This window comes from Equus asinus, chromosome 5 (genome assembly GCF_041296235.1).
Source record: "Equus asinus isolate D_3611 breed Donkey chromosome 5, EquAss-T2T_v2, whole genome shotgun sequence".
Classification (NCBI taxonomy): domain Eukaryota; kingdom Metazoa; phylum Chordata; class Mammalia; order Perissodactyla; family Equidae; genus Equus; species Equus asinus.
Genome location: NC_091794.1, coordinates 89,520,480 through 89,544,980, shown reverse-complemented (window position 1 = coordinate 89,544,980; position 24,501 = coordinate 89,520,480). Strand labels below are relative to the sequence as shown.

General features: G+C 43.2%; 1 protein-coding gene across 1 annotated transcript in view; it reads left to right on the top strand.

Annotated features, from left to right (window-relative positions):
* ZBTB8B (zinc finger and BTB domain containing 8B) overlaps positions 1-21,811 on the top strand; it is a 29,240-nt gene extending 7,429 nt beyond the window's left edge. Inside the window, exons 3-4 of the mRNA XM_014837905.3 lie at positions 7,130-7,308; positions 10,342-21,811. Of these exons, the coding sequence (XP_014693391.2) occupies positions 7,130-7,308; positions 10,342-10,659 (497 nt within the window). The 3' untranslated portion in view covers positions 10,660-21,811. The remainder of the gene's footprint in view (positions 1-7,129; positions 7,309-10,341) is intronic.
* Positions 21,812-24,501: the final 2,690 nt, after the last annotated feature.

The following is a 24,501-nucleotide window of genomic DNA, read 5'->3' as shown; positions in this document are numbered from 1 at the left end:
TGATTTTACCTTTCAGCCCCTCTGCCTGTCAGTACAAGTATCAGGAAATAGTAATTCAGCTCTGTGCCATCTTCATTCACGTCCGGTCTGTCAGTGTGTAAAGTCAGGTTTCCGACCATTGGTGGCTGTGGCAAGGCAGCCACCATGGCCCCTGGCCATGTCTGTTGTCTGCCAGGTTTTGATTCCATTCACATGGCTTCAGGGTAAATTTATTCCAACTGCCACGGCACAGATTAGGACTGATTTGTTTGGTCATTCACTTATTTGCTCAACTATTAAGCAACTTCCTTGTGAAGATACAAAGATAAGTCAGACATGAATCCAGCCCTCAAACTGATGGTGTCTTAGAGGAGACAGGATGTGTGTAATTGGCAGCACATGGTGGAAAGGTATCAGGGCTGGGAGACAGACGGAGATGTGAGTTTCAGAGTAGCCCCAAAGCAGGAGAACCGGCTTCTAAACCCTGGGAGATAGGAGGGGACTTTATGAAACTGGCTTCTGAGGGTAAGAAAAGGAGACATTGATAGAAATTGATAGGAGTCAGATCATGGGAAATCTTAAATGCTAACAGGTAAGCTTTCATCTGTAGGCATGGGGATATTTTGCATAGTTTCTGAGCTTAGGAGTAGACAGGATCTGTGCTTCAGGGAGATGAACTTGGCCTCAGCGCAAGATGGTGTGGAGATGGGAGACCAGGGCAGGGAGACCATCCGAGGCTGCTGCAAGAGTTCGCTGTCCGTGTTGCTCATCGCTGACATTAGCAGACGCTGTCAAAGCAGAGGGTGCTCCTGTCATTGCTCCCCGAGACCTCCCAACCCCAGCTCCAGCACCTCCCATTGCTTCTTGGAGAGTTCATCCACATTGGCTGCCTCCACTGCCTTGCTTCCTACTCTCTTCTCAGCCCGCAGCGGTCTGCCTTCTGCCCCCTATGCACCACTGAAACCACAGTCATGATGTCGGCTATGCATTTCTAGAGCTATTCCAATGAGTGGTTTTCCAGTGTTATCTCACTTGACTTTTCTTAGTAGTTGACTCTGACCTTTCTCTCTTTTTTGAAATTCTTTCTTCCCCTGGCTTCTGACATCACGAGTATCCACAGCTCTTCCCTCTGCCCATTCCTTTTCAGCCTCATCATGGGGTTATTTAATGTCAGTGTGTCCAGCATTCCATCCTTGGCTTGCTCCTTCAACATCTTATCATTCCTGTTTGTTCATTTATTTAACAGATATTTATTGAGCACTTACTACATACCAGACATGGTTAATCACAGTGAACAAAAGACAGTCCTTGTCTTCGTAGAGCTGACATTCTAGTGTAGGGAGACAGACAATAGAGAAATAAGTAAATATATAGTATGAAGAAGAACTAAAAGCAGGGAAAGCTTGATAGAGAGTGAAGGGGATGGTATTGTATTTACTGTTGACCAGGAAGGCCTTCCTTAAACCTCAAGGGAGTAAGAGAGCAAACTGTGCTGGTATCAGGGAGAAGAACATTCCAGGCAGAGGGAAGAGCAAGGCGCAAAGGCCCGGGTATAGGATCACACTTGGCGAGTGAGCTAAAGGAACAGCAAGGATTCTGGGGTGGCTGGCGTGCAGTGAGCAAGGCAGAGAGTGTTACAGGATGAGGTCAGAGAGTTTGGGTGAGGTCCTTGAAGGCCATGAGAAGACCGTTTGATATCACTCTGAGAAGGGAAGCCCCTACAGGGTCTCAGCAGAGAGTGACTTGAAATGACATATATTACAAGGATCCCTCTGGGTACTGTGTGCAGTAACTTCCTAAGTGGTCCTCTTGCTTCCGCCCTTGCAGGAGGAATCACTTCGGAGTTACTGCAATAACCCAGGGGAGAGATTCGCTCCCCGAATCAGCGTGGCAGCAGCAGAGAGGTGAGAAGTGGTTGGATCAGGACTATAGTGCCTCTCAAAGGTAGAGCCGACCAGACCTGCTCATGGCTTACATGAATGGTATAAGAAAGTGAGGAGCTAAGGATGACCTTAAGGTTTTTAGCTTAAGCAATTGATTTAAACATGTTATGTTTGTGATGCCTATTGGATATCCAAGTGGAGATGTTTGGTAAGCCATTGCATCTGTAAGTTTGGAGTTCTGGGGAGAAGTCAGAGCTGAGATATAAATTTGGGAGTCATTAGTGGGTCCGTGGAATTCAAAACCTCTATATTCCAGGAACTTATAGATCTAGAAGGAGAAGATAAGAGATCTAAGGACTGAGCCCTGGGGAACTCCAACATTTAGAGGTCAGGAAAATAGAGAGAAGCCAGCAAAGGAGACTGAGAAAGGACAGCCAGTGAGGTAGGAGGAGAATCAAGAAAGAGCGATGGGTGCCAAGAGGAAAAAGTGTTTGAAGAAAAAGGAGAAATCAACAATGTCCAATACTGCATAAAGGCACTTTGAGAACTGATCACTGGGTTTAATATTGGAGAGGTCATTGATGAGCTTAAGAGCAGTATCACTAAGTGGTGGGGCAAGAGCCTGGATGGGGAAGGCTTGAAAGAGAACTGCAGAAGTAGATGTGAAGATAGTGGGTCCAGATGCTTCTTTCAAAGAATTTTGCTGTGAAGAGAACAGAGAGATGCATTGGTGGCTGAAGGTGGATTTTAGGTCAAGGTTTTTATTAAGGCAGAGGATCTAAAAGCAAGGTTATTTACTGATGGGAATGGTCCGGGAGAGAGGAGGATAATTGCTGACGGAAGAGAGAGGGGCAATTGATAGAGCAAGGGGAAATGGGACGCTGTGTACAAGTGGAGAGGGCAGTCTCACCTTGGGAAGGACGAAGGACAATTCATTCATAGTAATAGAAGTGAAAGCAGATCATATGTGTTCGCACAGGACGTTGGGGGATCCTGGGAGAAAGTAGACGTTCTCTTCTGGTTGTTTCTCCTTCTCAAAGACATAAGAAGCAAGACAGCAGCTGAAAGTGAGGAGGGGGTTGGAGGTTTGAGCAGAAGGAAGACGTGAAACAGTCATGGAGAAGAGTGGGAGCCTGAATGACAGGGGAACAGTTAGGATGCCTGGGCAGAACCAAGGGCTCTTTTGATATCAGTGGTCAGCTGTGATGGTTGGATGGATGTAAAGTGAGACCGGAACACGCAGTTGTGTATTTTTCTCCAGTGATGTTAACTTACCTTCTTTCAGGTTTGGAATAGGCAGAGTTGTGTTTAACCAGAGTTTAGTTTTAACCAGGTGAATGCAGATAGAGGGAGAGAGAGGACCGAGGCAGTTGAGGGTCTATGCAAAGGAGTGATTTCATTGATGGACCATAGGCAGTAAACTGGGGAAGGCGGTGGGGAGGGCAGTAAAGTGGTGATATAGTCCATGGCTTGGAGGTCCTAGAGAGAAGGGACATTTGGGATGAGCTGGAAAGATATGAGATGTTGATTGGTAAATGGATGCTTGAAATGTGGGTTATGGAGTGAATACAGTTATTGGCAGTATCTAGGTATGGGGCCGTGATTCTCATCCCTGACTGTACATTAGAATGGGAAGGGTGCTTTAAAAACATGATGCTTGGGGCCGGCCCCGTGGCCGAGTGGTTAAGTTCGTGCGCTCTGCTTTGGCAGCCCAGGGTTTCGCCAGTTCGAATCCTGGGCGCGGACATGGCACTGTTCCTCAAGCCATGCTGGGGCAGTGGCCCACACACCACAACTGGAAGGACCCACAACTAAAAATACACAACTATGTACGGGGGGCCTTTGGGGAGAAAAAGGAAAAATAAAATCTTAAAAAAAAATGATGCTTGTGTGTGTGGTGATGGATTGTAATTAGTCTTTGGGTGGTGAACATGATGTAGTCTATACAGAAATTGAAATATAATGATGTACAGCTGAAATTTGTATAATGTTGTAGACCAATGTTACCGCAATAGAAAAAATTATGATGCTTGGGACGGGGATTGGACATTAGTATTTTTTCCTCATTCCTCCTGTACTTGCCTTTCCTCCTGTGTTCCCTGCCTCAGTTTATTCCACCATCATCCATCAAGTCAGCTAACCCAGAATCTGTGTCACTTAAAATCTTATCTTTCCCTTCTCTCCCTTCCCCCACGTGGTCATAGAGTCCTGTTAATTTTTTTTTCCTTTTTCTCCCAAAGCTCTCCAGTACGTTGCTGTGTATTTTTTTTTTTTTAGTTGTGGGTACTTCTAGTTGTGGCATGTGGGATGCCGCTTCAGCATGGCTTGATGAGCGGTCCATGTCCACGCCCAGGATTCGAACTGGCGAAACCCTGGGCTGCTGAAGCAGAGCACGCGAACTTAACCACTCGGCCATGGGGCCGGCCCCAAATCCTGTTAATTTAACTTCTCTCAAATGTATCTCCTCTCCTCCACCTGCACGGCCACTGCTTTAGTTCATGTCATCTCTCACCCCTCCCACCTGGACTTCCTGCCTTTAATCTCGCCTCTCTCTTAAATCCTTCCCTTGTCTTGTCCCCAGAGGGATCTTTCAAAAGTCAGATCTGACCATGTACTTCCCCTGCTTGACATCCTGGCTGCTTATGGAATAAAGTCCTTATTGCTTAACATGTCAGCGCACAGAGGCAGGGATGTTTGTCTTTTCACTGCTGTATCCCCAGGGCCTAGAACATAGCCTGACACATTGTAGGTGCTCAGTATAAATTTGTTCAATAAATGAATGAAAGTGGCCTTTACAGTTTGGCTCCTGCCCCTTCCTAGTCCTCATTCCCCTCCAGCCCACTTTATATTCCATAGTCTCATTTACTTCTATGCCTAAGCATGTGTTGTTCCTCTGTCTGAGATATCTTTCTCTGTCTTGGACTTCTGGTGAACTCCTACTCATCCTTCAAAACCTTGCTCAAAGATCACCTCTTCTATGAAATCTTCTCTGAACTCCTAGAGAGAATTCATTACTTTCTTGTCTATATTTCTTCATCACTTTGAACTTTGCATGTGTTACATTGTATCAGATGAATTTGTTTATGTGTCTTTCTCTCTTCCTAGACTTAACTTCTTGAGGGAGGAAACAGGTGTCTTGGTAAAGATGGACCTTGACAGTCCCTGGTGCATTAGGCACTCAAGTGAACTGCTGTGTTGTGGGGAATCACATCATGAGAGAGGAAGCAAAGTGTTGCAATAACTCATAACATTTCTGATGGAGAAATACTTAACAGTTGGTTTTTCCAAGGACTAACAGTGGACCCATTTTATTCCGTTTTTATAGGTAGTTGGGAAGAAGATTTAGTACAGTGCCAGGCTGATGGGGATGAATGACCGTGACATTCCACAATGCCAGAGGAGCGAGTAGGGACCTGGCGTCTCGGTACCAGTGTGATCAGTGAGAAATAATCCAACACGTGTGCAGGGATGAGCTGTGAGCTGCTGCTTTTATTCTAGGAAACAGGTTTTGGAGTCACTATAGATTAGGCAGAGTGTTAGGCATTGTCAGGATGGGAGCTGGAAACCAAAGACGACCATCCCCACCTTTACACAGAATGATGGGTTCTCACCTGGAGTTCAGCTCGCCAGACTTTTTTGGCAGCCCCTCAGGAAAGACGAAGCCCATTTAGGTGTCCAGAGAAGGTCCCAGAGAAAAGGAGGTGAGAGAGACCGCAAATGTGGTCTCCAGTGTTGAGAGAGACCACAAGATCCTGGCCTGCTTAATCAGTAAAGAAACACCGAGGAGATGATGATGGTGACAAAATGGCTGACATCTACGAGAGCTCACTGTGTGCCAGGTGCTGTATTTTATGTATTACTTCCTTTCATTCTTACCCCAATCCTGTAAGGTGGGAACTATTATCATCCCTATTTTACAGATGAGTAAAGTAAAGCACAGAGAAGTTAAGTGAGATGTCCAGGGTCACACAGTTGGTAAATGGTAGAGCCAGGACTTGAACCCAGGTTTCTGTGCCTGGAAAGTATGATCACTAGTGGCTTTATAGATGATATGATATGAACAGAGTCTGTAAAATCCTGAAGGGCATGAATAGAAAGAGCAAATCTTGGAATACTGCAATAAGGGTAACTCAGAAAATTTGAAGGAAAGGAATAGTTTCTGTAAATGTGGATGACAATCGTTTTGTCACCTTAGTGGTTGTATGAGCAAGGTAAAAAAAAAAAAGGAGTTGGAAAAAAATTTAAGTGAATTCCTAGATATTTGATGATTTCTGATATATAGAGTTAATATGAATTCCAAACAGTTTAGGGTCTGCGTGATAGCCAACCTCTTCTACACACGCCTGGAAGCTCATCTTAGAAACTACTGTCACAGAAAGCATGAATCCTGGTCCACCGGTCGGCTGCGTCCTAACAGAGGTTTTCAAATTTTGGAGGATCTGTATTCACTTCCTTTGACAGGAGGTCTGTATTCATCAGCTCAGGCTGCCATAACAGAATATCACAGACTCGGTAGCTTAAACAATAGAAATTTATTTTCTCACAGTGTTGGAGCCTCAGAGTCCGAGATCAGGTGCCAGCAGGGTTGGTTTCTCGTGAGAGCTCTCTTCCTGGCTTGCACATGCCTGCCTTCTTGCTGGTCCTTGCGTGGTCTTTCCTCTGTGCACCAGCAGAGAGAGAGAGAGAGATCTCTGGTATCTCTTCATCTTATAAGGAAGGCTACCAGGCCTATCAGATTAGGGCTCTACCATTACGACCTCATTTACCCTAATGACCTCCTAAAAGGCCCTATTTCCAAATACAGTCCCATTAGAGGTTAGGGCTGCAATGTCTGAATTTGGGGGGGAAGCAATTCAGGCCATAGCAGGGTCTCAATCAGTAGCGTCTTAAAATGAAATCAAGTAGAACAGATGCTATCAGAGTGAGCCCTGTTTTGGGAGGCTTTTCCAGTTGTCCACATGAAGGCACGTGTGTTCTGAGGTGGTTGTGTAAGCTGTGTTCCTAACTGTGAGTCACAGAGAATCTTAAAGCCAGTGCCTTATGGCATTCCTTGCAACTTTATATCAGAAGCCTGCTTTACCCTCTGGCTGATTGGGAGCCCGACACAGTTGAAATTTGCAGACAATCTCTTGCGGTTAGCTGGCGGTTGATACCCTCCCTCTCCATCTGGATGGTGGAATTCCCCAGCTCCGGATCCCATCCGTCGGAGGGTGGCTGGTATTGTTGCTGTTTACGGTATGACTGAATCAATCCATTTGGCTCCCCAGGTGATGTGCTGGTGGTCCCCATTAAGCTCCACAAGTGTCCTTTCTGCCCTTACACTGCCAAACAGAAGGGCATCCTCAAGCGGCACATCCGCTCACACACGGGTGAGCGGCCCTACCCCTGTGAGACCTGTGGCAAGAGGTTCACTCGACAGGAGCATCTGCGGAGCCATGCACTGAGCGTAAGTGTCCAGGCTGGCAATTTTCTCATGGTGGGTGGTGGGAGGGGGTGGTTCATAATATTTGTCTCATGTGAGGATAAAGCCAGCCTGTCTTTCACTTCTCTGTCCAGTCGGGTATTTTCAGAGAATTTTAAACATATGTTTCTATTACTAAATTAAAGCTGGGTTGGTGGCACTTAGAGAAAGTGAGAATTTATATGGTAACAGACTAGTTTTCTTAGGAGAAGAGTCAAGAAAGTTTAGATCCTAGTTAGGGATGGTTGTCATATGACAGAGAACACTGGAGGTTGGACATGGGATTGGGGGTCTGTTCCCATTGGTGTGATGCCAAATGTAAGCTGTATGCTTAGTTTCCCACCCAGCATCCCAGCACCCGGGAGTGGAGGAGGGCTAGACTGCCATTTATAGTGCTACCTGTGGGCAGCAAAGAGGGCCCCAGCCCAAGGGGACCTCCCCTCCCACTGGCTGCCCCCTAGGATTCTGTCTCCCATGTGAGTGAGTGATACCCACAAACTTAAAAAGCATTTAGGCCGTTTAGAAAGGCATTGCATTTAAGATCATCTTTGAGCAAGTCAATCAGTCTTTGGGAAATCCAACATAAACATGTGATTGGACCACAAAGGATGCTACCAAGAATGTGAAAAGACAACCCACAGAATGGGAGAAAATATTTGTGATTCATTTATCTGCTAAGGATCTAGTAACCAGAATATATAAAGAACTCTTACAGTTCAACAATAAAAAGACAACTCAACTAAACAATGAATATGAATAGACATTTCTCCAAAGAAGATATACAAATGGCCAATAACCACCTGAAAAGATGCTCAACATCATTAGTCATTATGAAAATGCAAATCAAAGACACAGTGAGATGCCACTTCACACACACTAGGGTTGTTATAATCAAAAAACAAATAATAACTGGGGCTGGCCTGGTGGCATAGTGGTTAAGTTCCCACGTTCTGCCTCGGTGGCCCAGGGTTTGCAGGTTTGGATCCCGGGCACAGACCTACACACTTCTTATCAAGCCAAGCTGTGGCAGCGTCCCATATACAAAGTAGAGGAAGATTGGTATGGATGTTAGCTCAGGGCCAATCTTCCTCACAAATAATAATAATAATAATAACAAAGTGTTGGTGAGGGTGTGGAGAAATTGGAACCCTCATACATTCCTGGTGGGAATGTAAAATAATGCAGTCCCTGTGGAAAACAGTTTGGCAGTTCCTCAAAAATTTAAGCATAAAGCTACCATAGGACCCAGCAATTCCACATCTAGGTATATACCCAAGAGAACTGAAAACATACATTCACACAAAAACTTGCTCATGAATGTTCATAGCAGCATTATTCATAATAGCCAAAAAGTGGAAAGAACCCAAATGTCCATCAACTGATGAAAGAATAAACAAAATGTGGTATATACATATAATGGACTGTTATTCAGCCATAAAACAGAATGAAGTTCTGATACAAGCTGCACCGTGGATAAACCTTGAAAGCGTTATGCTAAGTGAAAGAAGCCAGTCACAAAAGGCCACATTTTGTATGATTCCATTTATATGAAATGTACAAAATGGGCAGACCCATGGAGATAGAGAGTGGATTAGTGGGTACCAGGGGCTGGGAGGATGTGGGAATGGGAGAAGGATGACTATTAATGGGTATAGGGTTTCTTTATGGGGTGATGAGAATGTTCTGAAATTAGACGGTTGCACAACCTTGTGAATATACTAAAAACCACTGAATTGTATACTTTAAAAGGGTGAATTTTATGATATGTGAATTATGATTTTGAAAGAATCCAGATTTAAGATAAAGCACGACGTTACCGACTGCCTCTGCTCTCGGTGCTCGCCCCAGCACACTGAGAACGGCCTCATCCTAAGCCCTTAAGTTTTTGTCTATCTTTTTTTTCCTTTTAGTTTCAAATTATATTTTCAGTCTGTCTTGGCAGCAGTAGGTCCCTGGGTACCTCTAAGATGTTTCATTGGTTGGAATCCTCATTCCCTCTGTCTTTCCACATTATACATAGTCCAGTCTACGGCAGCCCAAAGAGGTGGTATTCAAAGGCCCTGTCAGGTTGCAAAGGTCAGATAGACACTCAGGTTGGCTCAAGTGTTGGGAGTTCAGTGTAGGAAGCCCAGGAAACCTCATGGAAAGCAGGGACACTGGTCAGGATGTAATGGCAGCTCCAGCAACCTGGGTATTGTGTTGCTGGCCCTTCTGCACCAGTTTCTCTGTGTCTCTGCCTCTTGTGGGTATCCTGCATCCAGAGCTCTCTAAAAGAGAGGCTCTGATTGGCTCACAGATCCCCTGTTGGCTGCAGTTCCTGAAGAGTGCACACATTAGAAGGAGAGGTCTTTATACAGAGGGGACCCCTGGAGCTGCTGAAAAGAGATCAGGCTTTCTTCCCTGGTATGCAGAGTTCTCATAAATAAGGAATGCATTTATCAACAGAAAAGCCAAGGGTGAAGCATCTGCTGGCACATTTGGGGAATACATTATCTAGCAAATCTGCCTTCCTAGTAACTGACCAATCCAAGGTACATAAGCCATGCCTAAAATTCTAATCAGTTCACTGAGTGCCTTTTATATGCCAGGGACTAGGGATATAGTAACAAATGTGACAGAGGAGAGAGAATGTGAGTAAGGAAGTCCCTGCCCTCTTGGAGCTTACAGTCTAGTGAATTTTACCAATGATTTGTTAGAAATACAGCAAAGGATAGAGTATAGGCGAGAATACATAGCTGGGGGACCTACCTGGTCTGGGGCATCAGAGAAGACTTCCTTCAAAGGCATTAGTGAGGGAACGAGTTGGCGATGGGGAGGAAGGCACGTTGCACATGTGTCCAATGGCCTGGGGTGGAAAGGACCTTGGTGAGGCTGAGACTTGGTGAGAGAGAGCAAGGGGGAGAGTGGCGAGACGTGATGAGGCTGGAGGGTCAGCCAGGGGCCAGATCATGTGGGGCCTTGAAGACCGTGGCTCAACCCCCTTTCTGTGACATTTACTGTGTCTTCTTGGGACTTTAGGTCCACAGATCCAACCGTCCAATCGTCTGCAAGGGCTGCAGAAGAACCTTCACGAGTCACCTGTCACAGGGGCTGCGGCGCTTTGGGCTGTGCGACAGCTGTACCTGCATTACAGACACACATGATGACGAGGACGATTTGATACCCATCAACCTTAGCCTGGTGGAGGCTTCGTCCGAAAGCCAAGAAAGGAGCGACACAGACAATGACTGGCCCATCTATGTGGAGTCTGGTGAGGAAAACGATGCTGCTGGAGATGAATCTGACGACAGACCACAAATTCGGCCGTATTTCTCAGATCGAGAGACACTTACGTAGCAGTCAATGGATGGGGAAGAGGTTTTAAAATTTGCTTTTACTCATTCTGTGGTTGAAAGCCACCGTTTGTCCAGTTTTGTGGAACCCTGAGAAGAACATTCTTTCACTGTTAGTATCTTGCTTTTTTGTTAGACGACATGGCAGAGGTTGGATTTTGACTCAGAGGACTAATGACTTGTTAGTGTGGTGCCCTTGTTTCTGAGAGCTTTCTGAGTGAATCAAGCCAGCCCTGAGGCTTCCTGTGTTTTCCTGCTGTGCATCCAAACTCTGGTTTGGAAAAAGATAAGAAAATCTTCATACTTTTTTTCACATTGTCTGAATCCTCTGCATTCCTTTGTCATCATCCTCTTTCTCTCAAAAGGTGGGCAGGAATATATTACGTTTTGAGATCCATCTTGCCTCTGCCAAGCCTCTCCTGATGAATTCCGTATTTTAATTTTCTGGTGAAGTTTTAAAGAGAAAGCTTCATTGATATAAAGCAGGCAGGGCTGTCTGGCTACATGGTTGTAAAAGCTAATTTCTAAATCTGAGACTGCAATTTTAAAGGCTGGAGGTATTATGTGCAGACAAGCATGGAAATGAGCTGAAAGACTCCTTATGGCCTTCTGACTTGCCCTGTTGAGTTAAATGTCAAGTTAGCCCTGGGAAGGGAGCCTGTGATCCCAGGTCTGGGTGGTTTCCCTGTCTGGTTTGATATTTGACAATTCTACACACATGGATAACCTGTTTTATGATCATAAAACAAGTCATCTGGGCTAAACTCAAAATGGTCCCCTGCTTTTTCCAGCCATTTCCAAGAGCCACTGCTGTGTAACCTGGAAATGTAGCCACTGCTGATGTTCTTTAACTGCATTTATAAATAGAACTTTAATTGGAGAGAGAGAGTAAGCGTATATAAACAAGTTATATTTCTAAATTGTTTACCTTTTAAAAGATCCTCTGGAGGGAAAGAGAAGGTTAGTAGAACAGGTTTTTAAAACCAGTCTGCTTTTTACCCGCTTTGTAGCTATACAATTATTCTAACAAAAGAGGTTATACTTCTTTAAGGGGCTAGGGCAGGAAATATTAGAGATTAAGGCTATTTAAGGCACTTTCATAATTCTGTCTTGTGTTAAAGTATCCAAAGTGGCTTTTAAAAGAAATCCCTCTTCCTTTTAGCATAGTTTTATTTCAAAAGGTGGAAAAATAGTTTTCTTTCTGCCTCTTGAACAAAAAAGATAATCAAAAACATTATAAATTGGCTTGTGAACGTTGACCATTGAAGAGTTCAGAAGGTGTATAAACCATACTTCTCAAGAGGAGTTAGAACTCCAGAACAGTGCTCCTCAAACTGTGGCCGGTGGACAGCTGCTGGTTACAAACTGAAAATTATTGAGGACCAGAAACACTTTTCTTACCTGAAGTGAAAATATTAGCTATTGTTTTAAAAGAGGGATCTTGGTGAAAGGGAAACCTAAATGTATGCATAGAAGATATACTTTGCCAGGAAGTTATGTTTGACATTTTTGCTCTGTTTTCATTCACTTCTGATGTTTAATGTGACTTTTCTACCTCACAGTTCAACTTCTCTGCCTGCTTTTCCAGCAGAGCAATGACCCTCTTCCATGACCTATTCTGATCACTGGGTGCAAAGTAGAAATTTACATTAGAGATTTCTCTGGAAGACGGTGATTCTCACCTGGGGTGATTTTGTCCCCCAGGGAACACTTGGCAATGTCTGGAGACATTCTCAGTTGTTATAACTCAGGGCAAAGTGCTGCCGGCACTAGTGGGTAGAAGAAAGGGATGTTGCTAAACTTGCTGAATGCATAGGACGGCCACTTACAACATAGTATGATGTAGTCCAAAATCCCTGCTGTCACTTAATTTTGTGTTATATTTTAGGCTGCTTTTTACCTTCATACTGTTTAATAGGCCCTTATATTCCCACAAGTTTTGGAAAATAGTGGGGAGCTGAGGCCATACTGTTCACAACTTGCCCAAGATCTGATCAGGTTTGTGATGTGGAAACTTCAAATTCTGACTCTGATTCATACCCCTAGAACCATTTACTAGGCTCTGATCACTTTATTAAAGATTAAAGCAGCAGGATCCAGGGAGGAAAATGGAACATGAAGCCTAATATTTAAATGATTGTCTTTTTTCCATAATGTCTCAGATTGTTGCATTCCTGGTTGGCTGTTTGGAGTTTGTGTGCTGGCATTGGTAATAACTGGATCACTGAATTCTCTCATTTTTAAAGGAGATACTTCCTTTGTCTGGACTATCAGATCATCAACTGTCCTCTGTTTTAAATTTATGTTCACATTTGGTGGTCAGTATTTATAATCACAGTGTTTTGAGGTTTAATTCATGGAGTTGGTGATATTTTTATAAGTAGATTCACAGTTGGGCCCAACACAGACCATTAGTGACTTAGTTTATATTCTGGCATCTTTCTGGCACATTCAGTCCAAGTTCACAATGGGATGCTTCTGTCTTATATTAGATATATTGCATGGATGGGAACAGGATTCTTACTTGTAATGGAATTAAAAAATGGAATCCTTGGGAAAATGTTTCTTTTGAGGGTAGGGAACAGGCTTTCATAGCAAGGGTTGGGAAGGAATGTAAATAAGGCCCGTATCTGTAATAAATTAAGAAATGACATAGAGCATCATGACTTCTGGTCATTTGGCAGAAAGATGCCATTCTGATGTAAATACTCTGGTGGTCGCTAGACTTTGAATATCCCTTAAGAAAGCTACTGACCTAGTGGTCTGAAAAATGTTGTGAAATTGAGTATTCTGGAGGTTCAGACATACTGTGATGGGTTTCGTGTTCTTGTTGTTAATTGATGTCGTGATAAAGCCCACGGAGAGAAAGGCTACACAGAGGGCTGCATGTGCTCCTTCTGAGGGCAGTGGGGAAGGCTGCAGTGGCCTTCGGTCAAGTGAATTCAGACTGTTTCATTTGGACGTCTAGGCTTTTCTTGTGGGTCCCTTGTGCATTGACAATAAAATTCTCTCTGTGAAGTCTAGTGCAATGGAGTAGATGGGCAAAGGGTTGGGGTGGGTGGAAAGTTCCTATTAACTCTGTTTTAAGCATTACCACTATACTTCCTGTCGTTGGTGGTCTCTTGTAGCTTGCCTTGTGCTTTCACGTGGTCACACTATCTTCTAATCCCAAAAAGGAGGCACTTTATTCACTTGCTTATGATGGGCAATGTTTTCGTTGGATTTTGTTCAATATTTCCACCAAATATGACTATATTCCTCAAACCTCTCATTATAGCACTGGGAATTTGGATTCTTTTCTTCAAATAATGCTTCTGTAGAGATAAGTGAGAGCTTTTTGTTTGGTGGGAGTAGTTTGGTTGTTTTCTAACGTGCTAGTTTTAAAAGGTGACACTGACTCACTCCATTGTGATCAGATGACACGGAACCTTCATAACTTAGGGAGGACGTTTAGCATCTGTTCTGACCCTCCAGGTGGATAATTTTACTACTGCCAGTTCTTCATTGACAACTGTGGTTTGGGAGAGCGATTTTTATAGTCATCATTTGATTTTTGCACCTTTGTCAGTAAGCATATTAAAAATCAGTGGGGGTTGGGGTGGGGATTATGTGCTTGAATGAAGAAGGTTTCGTGGTAACAAGCCTGGGGATTTTAAGGGAGGGCATCGATTTGAGATACATGTCTTGGTGATGTGCAAAGGATGTGGATTATCTGTCATGCAGACAGTGAAGGGTATGATCAGGATTTTTTTGGAAGCAGAAAAACATGCCAGACCGTTTCACATCTTTCTACTATCCATAGTCCCCGTGGAGTGTCTACTACCACCAGAAAAAAACAAGCAAATAGCACAACCATGTTCTCCAGAGGTCTACTGAGGCTCAACTGACTGTTTAGAAACATTCATACTTATAAACTGCCACACATGGCGTCAGATTCACTTAGAAGGATATAGGATGGGAAGCAGAGGTTGCCTGCAGGACAGAACCAAATGTTGCTCTTCTGTCAGTCTCTGCAGCTGTCCATGTGTCATAGCTCAGGCACAAGGAGATAGACCCTCATCAGGCACATATGGAAGCTCTCCTGACTTAAAAGCCTCTTGTCCCACGGGAACAAGCATCTCTTAGAACAACTCCATAGACATAGTTTCCAGGGTCCCCGTAAGAGACATGTCTCTTCCAAGAGTCACTGTACTCAGGGAAGCTAGAACTGTGGCTTCCTATCAGGTATTTATAATTCTCCCAGTCTGGATGGAGTTTACCAATTAGGGGTCATTTCTACCATATGTAATGTTGCCTAGCAACATAGTTGATGTACTACTTTTTATAAGGTTGCCAGGGAACAGAGCTAGAAAGATAACCAAAGGTCAAATTCTCACACAGAGGGGGGAAAGGTTCTGTTAATCCTTTACCAAACAGTATGCGAAGCACTTGCACAGTAGATGCCCCACCTAGTTCCTATAAAATATAGCCAGAGGAATTTCCTATTGAAATATAGCCAAAACTAACTCATTCCTCCTCTCTTGAAAAGTTGTCATTCTTTGTGCTTAGCTGCTTGTGATTAATACACTGTTTGCAAATTTTGCAGAGGTCCATGTAAGAGTTGGATAAATAGTCGAAATGGTCCCATCAAAATGTCATGTATCCTTTGGTGCCACTCATAGTAGGCTGGTATAGTATGACATACTGTAGGGACATTATTATTTTTTTAATTGTTTTTAAATGTTTCCTTTTTCTCCCCAAAGTCCCCTGGTAAATAGTTGCATATTTTCAGTTGTGGGTCCTTCTAGTTGTGGCATGTGGGATGCCACCTCAGTATGGCCTGATGAGCAGTGCCATGTCCACGTCAGGACCCGAACTGGCGAAACCCTGGGCCACCAAAGCAGAGTGTGCGAACTTAACCACTTGGCCACGGGGCCAGCCCCTGTAGGGACATTACTGAATGGAAATTTCTTTGATGGGAACCTGTGTCCACCTGGCAACCAGCAGACACTAGGCTCTTGGTAACAGTCCCTCTTATTGCTATGTCATGTGGTGCTACTCTTGCCTGCTTCTGTTCCCCTTGGCAGATCAATAAGTGACAATAGCTGGTTATTTATTCAACAGTTATCCAACAATTACTTGCTGTGTGTTAGGCTCTAGGGGTACAGCAGTGAACACGCACAATCCCTGCCCTCAAGGCACTTGCAGTATGTCGTCAGGGACAGTAGCAAATAAGCTGATACAACACAGTTTTGGTTGTGACAATAGGGGCAAGGACAGGGTGCTCCGAGAGAGCTTGGGCAGAGCCCCAACCCCAGTCTTAGAGCCTCAAGAAGGCTTTCTTGTCTAAACTACTGTTATCGTGGTCCTTCCCATCCAGTAAACTTTTAGCTTTGGAATACAATTTATAAGCAACTTAAATAGCTTCTGACATTTCCTATTTTTCCAAATATGGTGGCTTTGGACCTTAACACTGTTTAAATTACCTGTTTTATTCAGGTATGTAAAAATACTATAAACATTTCAGAATATCCTTGTCTTTATAAAATATGCATTAGATGCTATGGTATTTTCTGATTTAAAAAACAACAACAATAATAAATAACTTCCCATTATCTTGATCCAATCTAATAAGACAGAACAAAGGTATTGTTACTATGACAGATGTGAAGAAGCTCCACTGCATCTGGATTGGGTCTTGGCTGGCCATGTAGACTAGTTAATACCCCAGAAATCAGGTAGCTATGGAACAGAACCACTAAATCAAAGGATTTGAGAACTAGAAGGGACTTTCGAGATAGTCTAGTCCAACTCCATTTTACAGAGAGATGAAATGACTGGTTCCTAATTCCCATACAGCTAGTTAGGATCAGAAACAAGATCCTGCCAGGCCAATGCCGATAACAAACAAACATGTTTGGGCAGGCAGCAAAGACCATCCTTAGGTGGCATTTGTTTCCTTGGGTGCCCATCAGACTAAAACCACGGAAGAGGAAAATGCTGTTTTAGCCCCATGTGGCTTTACATGATCATGGCCTGAATTCTTGTAATGCTTGGACAGGGAGGGGGAAAATCACTTGTTGAGTGTGGAGGAGTCAATTTAAATTCTTTGCCTGCAATACCCACACACGTTTGAAATAATATACACTACCATCAACACGCACACACAGCAAATCGAAATCTTTATTGTCCACTTATTATGTATCATGTATTTGATTTTAATATATTCATTTTGTTTGTTAAAAACTTTCAAAATGAAAAAGTATACAACATTATCTTGAAATTACTTTTGCCAACCTCTCTAACTGATTTTTGATATAAATTTGGCATGATTCGGGGAAGCTGACAAGGATAATCTTATTTGAAACAAAAAGCTACATATTTTTAAGTCCACGGTCCATATCATATTATGGTATTGAGTGAAATGTATTTTAGGTATTTCTTGACTCAGTGGAAATAAACTTACTATGAAAAGCTAATTTTATTTAAAGGTCTGTGATAATATATAACAGTTATCAGTAAAACAGATTAGCCACTTTACGATCTAAAAATACCTAGAAGCAGTGATCCTGGTTGTTAATGAAATATTTATCGTTTGGGATTAAAATGAATGCAAATCATCTTTAATTTGGTTAAATCAACCTGGGAGTAAACAAGAAATAGTCTCCAGCTAAATTTTTGTTTGATTTACATAAGTGAGACTGAGACACCCTAGTGACAAATTTAGAATTTTGCATAGGAACAGCCTCAGCCAAGATCAAGAAAGAGTCTTTTGTTCACTTATTGCTCATTTTATCTTCAGCAACAAGTGCAATTGAACTATTTTCTGCACCTTCTGGAATTTAAAATTGACCTAAATTAGAAAACGGCAAATTTTAGAACGGTTAAGATCAAAATGGTTAAAACAGTTGCTTTGGAATGAATGAAATAAATTGAGGATTGATCACATGGATGAGTTAATAATCTTTCATAATTTAAATTCAGTTAACTATTTTTCTCAGTGCAGTTAATTTACAGGAACTTCTAATGAGGAATTTTATGAATCAGATATCGGGTAACAACAACGACGAAAAAAACCCACAAAATAAAGAGAACTATTAAAGAGAGCTCTAAACAGAAACAGCTTCCATCAAATATCTTTTCCCTCCTCTCTGTCCCGTGGTGTCAGGATTAATTATTTCCTTACATGAGACAGTTTCTGGGCAGAGTATCCCAAGCCAGGTTGTTTTAGATTCTGTGAAAGAAGGCTGACCACTGCTTGATGAATGGGCAATATTCGCAAAAAGAGATGGCAGACAACACCAAAATCAGAAAAGGCACAACGATTCTAAGCTCTGAGCTCTACAGTCACTTTCCAACAACTCTTACAAGAAAAATAGAAGCTGGCTTTATCTTTGGCTCCCAACTTTCCAAGTAGATTAATTCCTCTTACAAAGGCACTTGTCAAAACTGCTATAAAAAAAGAGAGAAGATAAAGTTGGAAATGATCCTGACCGTTAAAACAATAGCAACTTGTACCTTTTTTAAGGAGTGGGAAACTTTCTGCTTTTTGGAACTGAGTTAATTTTTATGTCAAAGTGGTTATGTACCAAATCTGTTTATATGGTTCAGTGTTGTCCAGGTTGTGTGGTGTTTTGATATTTTTACTTTTTATATTTAAAGAACTAAAAATAAGAGAGAATAAAGTAATAAATTAGTGGCTATAATGTATATAATCTAGACCTGACTTCTCATTTCTGTTGTCTTGGCATCCCATTTTAAATATAAATCTTTAAGACATATGTGCATATTTTTGCTTTAAAAATTATTTCTGCTTAAATAACAGTTTGAAATATTTATCTTTTGAAGATAGGAAGTTGGTTCAGTTTTAGCAATATATTGATATAATTTTATATTTTTAAAAAATGTCAAGGCTGGGTTTATTTAAGATTGGCTGGGCTCACTGCCAGCTCTTGAGAAAAGCATTTATAGCCTATAGATTTTTTAGAGTCCCCATAATAATAAAGAACTGCTAAAACTAAATACACTTTCCAATTGTCTGAAGACTCATTAACTTCATTTAGTAATAGTAACTTTCTTTTTCTATCTAAAATGGAGATTGGACCAAATCCTGCTTGCTGCCTGTTTTTTGCAAATAAAGTTTTAGTGGAACACAGGCACACCCATTCCTTTCCATATCGTATATGCACTACAATGGCAAAGTTGAATGGTTGTGATAGACATCTTTCATCTGCAAAGCCCAAAGTAGTTACTCTCTGGTGCTTTACAGTTTGCCCATCGGTGATTTAGAATCTTGGTCGAGACAAGAGATCTGTTTTTCCTTATGTAGGGATGATGGAGGTGGGGTGGGTCTCACCAGTTTGGTGAGCATCGCTAGGATTTAAACCAAGCTGGTGTATATGGACCGATCCGTGAGCATCCCTAAGTTTTAAACACGTCTAGTATGTATGAGGGTCAGTGGAGGGGCACAGCTGATCTGTATTAAGTTTTGGGGAGTTGCTAGGAAGATCTGACCAGGAGAAAAGGTGGTCACTTGGCTCAGCTCCAAGGAAGTGTGCCTGAGCCTTCAATGTGAACCTACAGGCTGGAACTAAAGGAGCCTGATCCAAAATCTTGGTGAGATGCTGGAAGCTCAAACTGCACTGCTCTGAACACCTCATGCCAAAGCATGATGCAGAGTGGGAGGGCAGGAGTACTGACTGCCCTGCACTTCTGCAACTCTGTCCTCGGTGTATTCTCAGCACAGCTGTGGCTCACAGGCAGCAGCAAGAGAGGTTAAATTCTGCTGGATGGGCTCTAACGGTGAGCACGGGACACAGCTAGGATTTCAGTTTTTCCAGGCACCTGCGAATTGAGCAGCAGACATCAGAGCACCTGTCTTGGTCAGGGCACTTTTGGCTTTAAGGAACAGATACTCAAGCAAGCTTAAGGCTGCTTAAGACCAGCAGCGTCCGCTTCATGCCCTGGGGGATTCTGATCCAAACTGAAATTTGAGAGCAGTTTTAAAAGGACTCGTTTCAAGATTGAAATGAGTGATTTTATGAGCATCCTAGGAGAGGAAATCAGGTCACCTGGAATTAGAAAGTAAGGACTGAGGCTGCTCCTGGTCTCTCGTGGTCCTTGTCCCTGCTCCTTGTCCACTTCTCTCTCTGCTTGTGCGACGTTCCCCAGCCACTTGCAGAAGACTAGCTTTCTTCTGCCCATTCATCAGCTCTAAATGGCTGACGCAGCCCAGACTTGACCACTGCCCTGAGCTTCAGTTAAAATCCTCCTAAGGAGAATACCTCAGTTTCTGCCCAGCAAAAGATGGGTTCTCTTGGGTCACATAGCACGTTGGGTTAGGCAGCAGAGGGCTCTCGCCAGAGGTGGAGGTGTGGAGGGGGAGGAGAGTGTTACTTGGAAGTTGGGGCTGGGTGGTGGGATGGGGGACAGATTTCCTGAGAAGGGGCCCTGGAGAGGGCAGGAATATTGACCTACATGTCTCCTATATCAAGAAAATCACGGCAGACAGGAAATTTTTCGGGAGCATGCCTGATATACCTCCAGGAGTTCCCAGAGTGGGAGGAAAACTGCAGACGGCTGTAGGATTTTCCATTAGTAGGGAAGCCAGCCTTGGTGGCCTAGTGGTTAGGATTCTCCTGGTCAGGGAACCACACCATCGTCTGTCGGTTGTCATACTGTGGTGGTTGCATGTTGCTATGATGGTGAAAGCTATACCACCGGTATTTCAAATACCAGCAGGGTCACCCATGGTGGACAGGTTTCAGCGGAGCTTCCAGACTAAGACAGACTAAGACCTGGGCACCCGCTTCTGAAAAAATTGTCCATGAAACACAGCATAGTCTGATAGAGCGCTAGAAATTGAGAAGATGGCGTGAAAGGACCAGGCAGGGTTCTGCTCTGCTGTACACAGGGTCGCTAGGATGGCGCTAACAACTAGGGGAGCAAAAACCTGTTTAGCTACATATACACAAAAGAACTGAATTTGAAAACAGGTGTTCGAACAAAAACTTGTACACAAACGTTCATAGCAGCTCTATTCACAATAGCCAAAAGGTGGAAACAGCCAAATGTCCACCAGCTGATGAATGGATAAACAAAATGGGGTAAATGCATATGGTGGAATATTATTCACACACTAAAAGGAATGAAGCTCTGATACATGCTGCAACATGAACTTTGAAAACATTATGACAGGTGAGAGAAGACAGTCACAAAGGACGTCATATGGTAAATTCCATTTATATAAAATATCCAGAACAGACAAATTCATAGAGACAAAAAGCAGAGTGTGGTTGCTAGGGGCTGGTGGGCAGGAGGGAATGACTGCTAAATGGGCACAGGTTTCCCTCTGAGGTGATGAAAAAGTTCTGGAACTAGAGAGTGGTGATGGTTGCATAACACTGTGAGTGTATTTAATGCCACCGAGCTGTACTTTAAAATGATAAATTTTATGTTATATGTATTTTACTACAATTTTTTAAAAAGTCTATTTTTTCCAGTTTTATTGAGATATAACTGACATATCACTGTGTGAGTTTAAGGCGTACAGCATACTGGTTTGATTTATATGTGTTGTGAAATGATTACCGCTGTAAGTTTGGTTAGCATCCGTCATCTCATATAGATACAATAAAAAGAGAAAGCAAAAAAAAACGTAAAGCAAAACATTTTTTTCCTTGTGATGCGAACTCTCAGGATTGACTCTCTTAATTTTCATACATGTCACAGAGCAGTGTTAACTAGAGGCTATTCAGTTACCCTTCCTGGGACTCCCGGAGGCATTCACGGGCGCAGGAGGGCCGGGCGGTCGCGGCGCCCCCTGGACGTCCCCGGCCTCCGCGGCCCACGGGGAGGGGCGGCGCGGAGTCCCGGAGCCGGTGCGCCCCGGGAGGGGCTGCGGACAATGGCCCGCCTCGCCGCCCGCCCGGCCCGGCCCGGCGCGGGGAAAGGCGGGAAGGCGCGCGGAGTCTCCCGGCGCCGGCGCCGGGCGTGTCTGCAGCCATCGGGCACCGCGGGCTCCCGGAGGGTCGGCGGCCGGGCTCGGGCTCGGGCTCCGGCTGCGCGGCGAGTGACGGGCGGCCCGCCCAATGGGGCGTCGGGGGACGGGCCAGCTAATTTGCAGACTCTCCCTCTATTTGTTTCATCTTGACCAGATTCGGGTTATGCATCACCATCGCAAGAGCGGCGCTGCGTTCTTCTCAGTGCATCATATCAGGTGGCACCCAATTTCAGCTTGTCAGCCTGCCTCAAATACTGATGATGTTCACTTTGATCGTTGGTTAAAATGCTGTCTGACAAATTTCTCCACTGTAAAGTTATGCTTTTTCCTTCTGTAAAGAATTATATAGGGAAGTACTTTGAAATTACTTGTCACCCGTTTCTCATCAAACCTTTTAAATTTTATTCATTTATCTTTTTATGTCATATGGACTCATGGTTTCCTGTTTTGTTCATTGGGCTATAATCTGTTGCTGTCATTTATTTTAATGCTCAAATTGCCCCAGATTTGGCCAGTGGAAGCCCATCCAAGCCAGCCTTTGTGTCCATTTGACATGTCTCTATCGTTACTGAAAGGGTTCCTTTCTTGCACAAGACGTTCCAGGCTATCTTGTACTTTATCCCTGCCCCAGCCCTGGAATCAGATACTTCTCCAAGGAGTCTTGGTTCTTTTTAGTGGAGAGCAATTATTTAGAAACCAAGATCTGGAGGCTAGGTGTGCTCATTGCTTTTGAAATGTTGCTGCTTTCATGCTGTCTCAGTGGACATTTCCATAGATAGAGTGATAGATTGATATCAAGATATAGATATCTAGATAAAGACTGATATATAGATAAATAACTCCAGGTCCAATCCCACACCACAGGATTCACTCTAATTTTCTCCCTCTTCATGATTTTTGGTATATGTGCTATTAAGGTGAACCCTACTATATTTATTCTTTCAAAAATTTTATTTCCATCATTAAAATAAAATATTCCCCTGAATAAAGTTTGAAACTACCAACAAGTAAAGGGAAGAAAATCAACCATGATCTCAGCATAAAAATACAACCACATTTTGTAGATTTACTTTCAGTCTTTTCTTTGTGTGTGGGTCTCCTCTTTTGAGTTATAGGAAATCACACTGTAAATACAGTTCTGTACTCTTTTTTCACTCAGTTTTGCAGGGGTAGGCAAATTACAGCCCACAGGCCCAACCTGGCCCACTGCCTCTTTTTGTCCATGAACTAAAACTGGTTTTTAAATTTTAAATGGTTGAAACAAACTCAAAAGAGGAATAATATTTTGTGACATGTGAAAATTGTATGAAATTCTAATTTAAATGTCCATTAATTAAGTTTCATTGGAACGCAGTCATGGATATTCATTTATATATTGTCTACAGCTGCTTTTCCCTACAACAGCAAAGTTGAATATTGTAAAAGAGACTGTATTGCCCACAAAGCATAAAATACTATTTGGCCCTGTACAGAAAAAGTTTGCCAACCCCTGAAATATTGTATCTTATCCATGTTATTAAATTGGCTGGTAATCTTTGAAATGTTATGGGAGTGACAATAATAAACTTAGCACATTTTAGGTGCTTAATGAAGGAATTTCTTCCAACTAATTCAGGAAGGGGAGGGAATAGGAGGAAGAAGAGGAAGAGGGATAATGGTTCTTAGACATGTATCTTTTCAGGCATCTGCTGAATTTATTATTCCCAACCAGTGGAAAAGACATTTTCTCACTAATCATTAAAAAGGAAGATGTCTTTTATCAATCTTTCATGGCTAAAATAATAGCTTCTGAAATGTGCTTTTAAAAAGTTATTTGGGGGGCCAGCCCTATGGCCAAGTGGTTAAGTTCATGTGCTCCGCTTTGGTGGTCCAGGGTTTCACTAGTTCAGATCCTCATCAAGCCATGCTGAGGCGGCGTCCCACATGGCAGAACTAGAAGTACCTACAACTGGAATATGCAACTATGTACCGGCGAGAAGAAGAAAGAAAAAAAAAAAAAAAAAAGGAAGATTGGCAACAGATGTTAGCTCAGGTGCCAATCTTGAAAAAAAAAAAAGTTATTTGAGAGCTGGCCCTGACGGCCTACTGGTTAAAGTTCGGCACACTCTGCTTTGGCGGCCCAGGTTTGGTTCCCCAGCGTGGAACCACATCACTCATCTCAGTAGCCATGCTGTGGCAGCAGCTCACATAGAAGTAGAAGGACTTACAACTAGAATATACAACTATGTACTGGGGCTTTGGGGAGGTAAAAAAAAGTTATATGGGGCCAAAATAATCTTGTGGCTACCAAATTAGTAATACATCTAATTTTAGTTAGCTTTCCCTTAGCTTTGCAGAAGCTTTGGTGAATTTTAAAAATGGCTCCATAACAAATGTGGGAAGACGGTAGGGAGCTGCAGAGGCCTCTCCTACCTTGGTCCCTCCCCCAACCCTCAGCTGCGTGGTCTAAGCAGGGATAAATGCTGAGACACCTTCTATTTAGATCTCTTTGAACAAAGAATAGTCATGAGTTGATAATTTTCATTGTTTATGTCTGTAGTTTTTGAAAGTGGCAATAAATCATTTTAATACTTCCCCTATTGAGAGGTAGGGTCTTTGTCGTCTCCTTGAATCTAGGTGGGTTTGTGACTGCTATACCCTGTAGAGTATGGCGGAAGTGTGACTTCTGAGGCTAGGAAAGGCCGTGTACCTTCCACCTCGCTCTCTTGGAATGCTGGCTCTTAGGATGCTCTCTCTGGGTTTGCTCCCCCATAGAACCCACCCATGTATGGTGAAGTCATGTCTAGGTGCTGTGTAGGACAGTTCCAGTTGAGCCCAGCCTTCAGCCTTTCCAGCACAGGCTCAGCCATGTGACTGAGGAAGCCA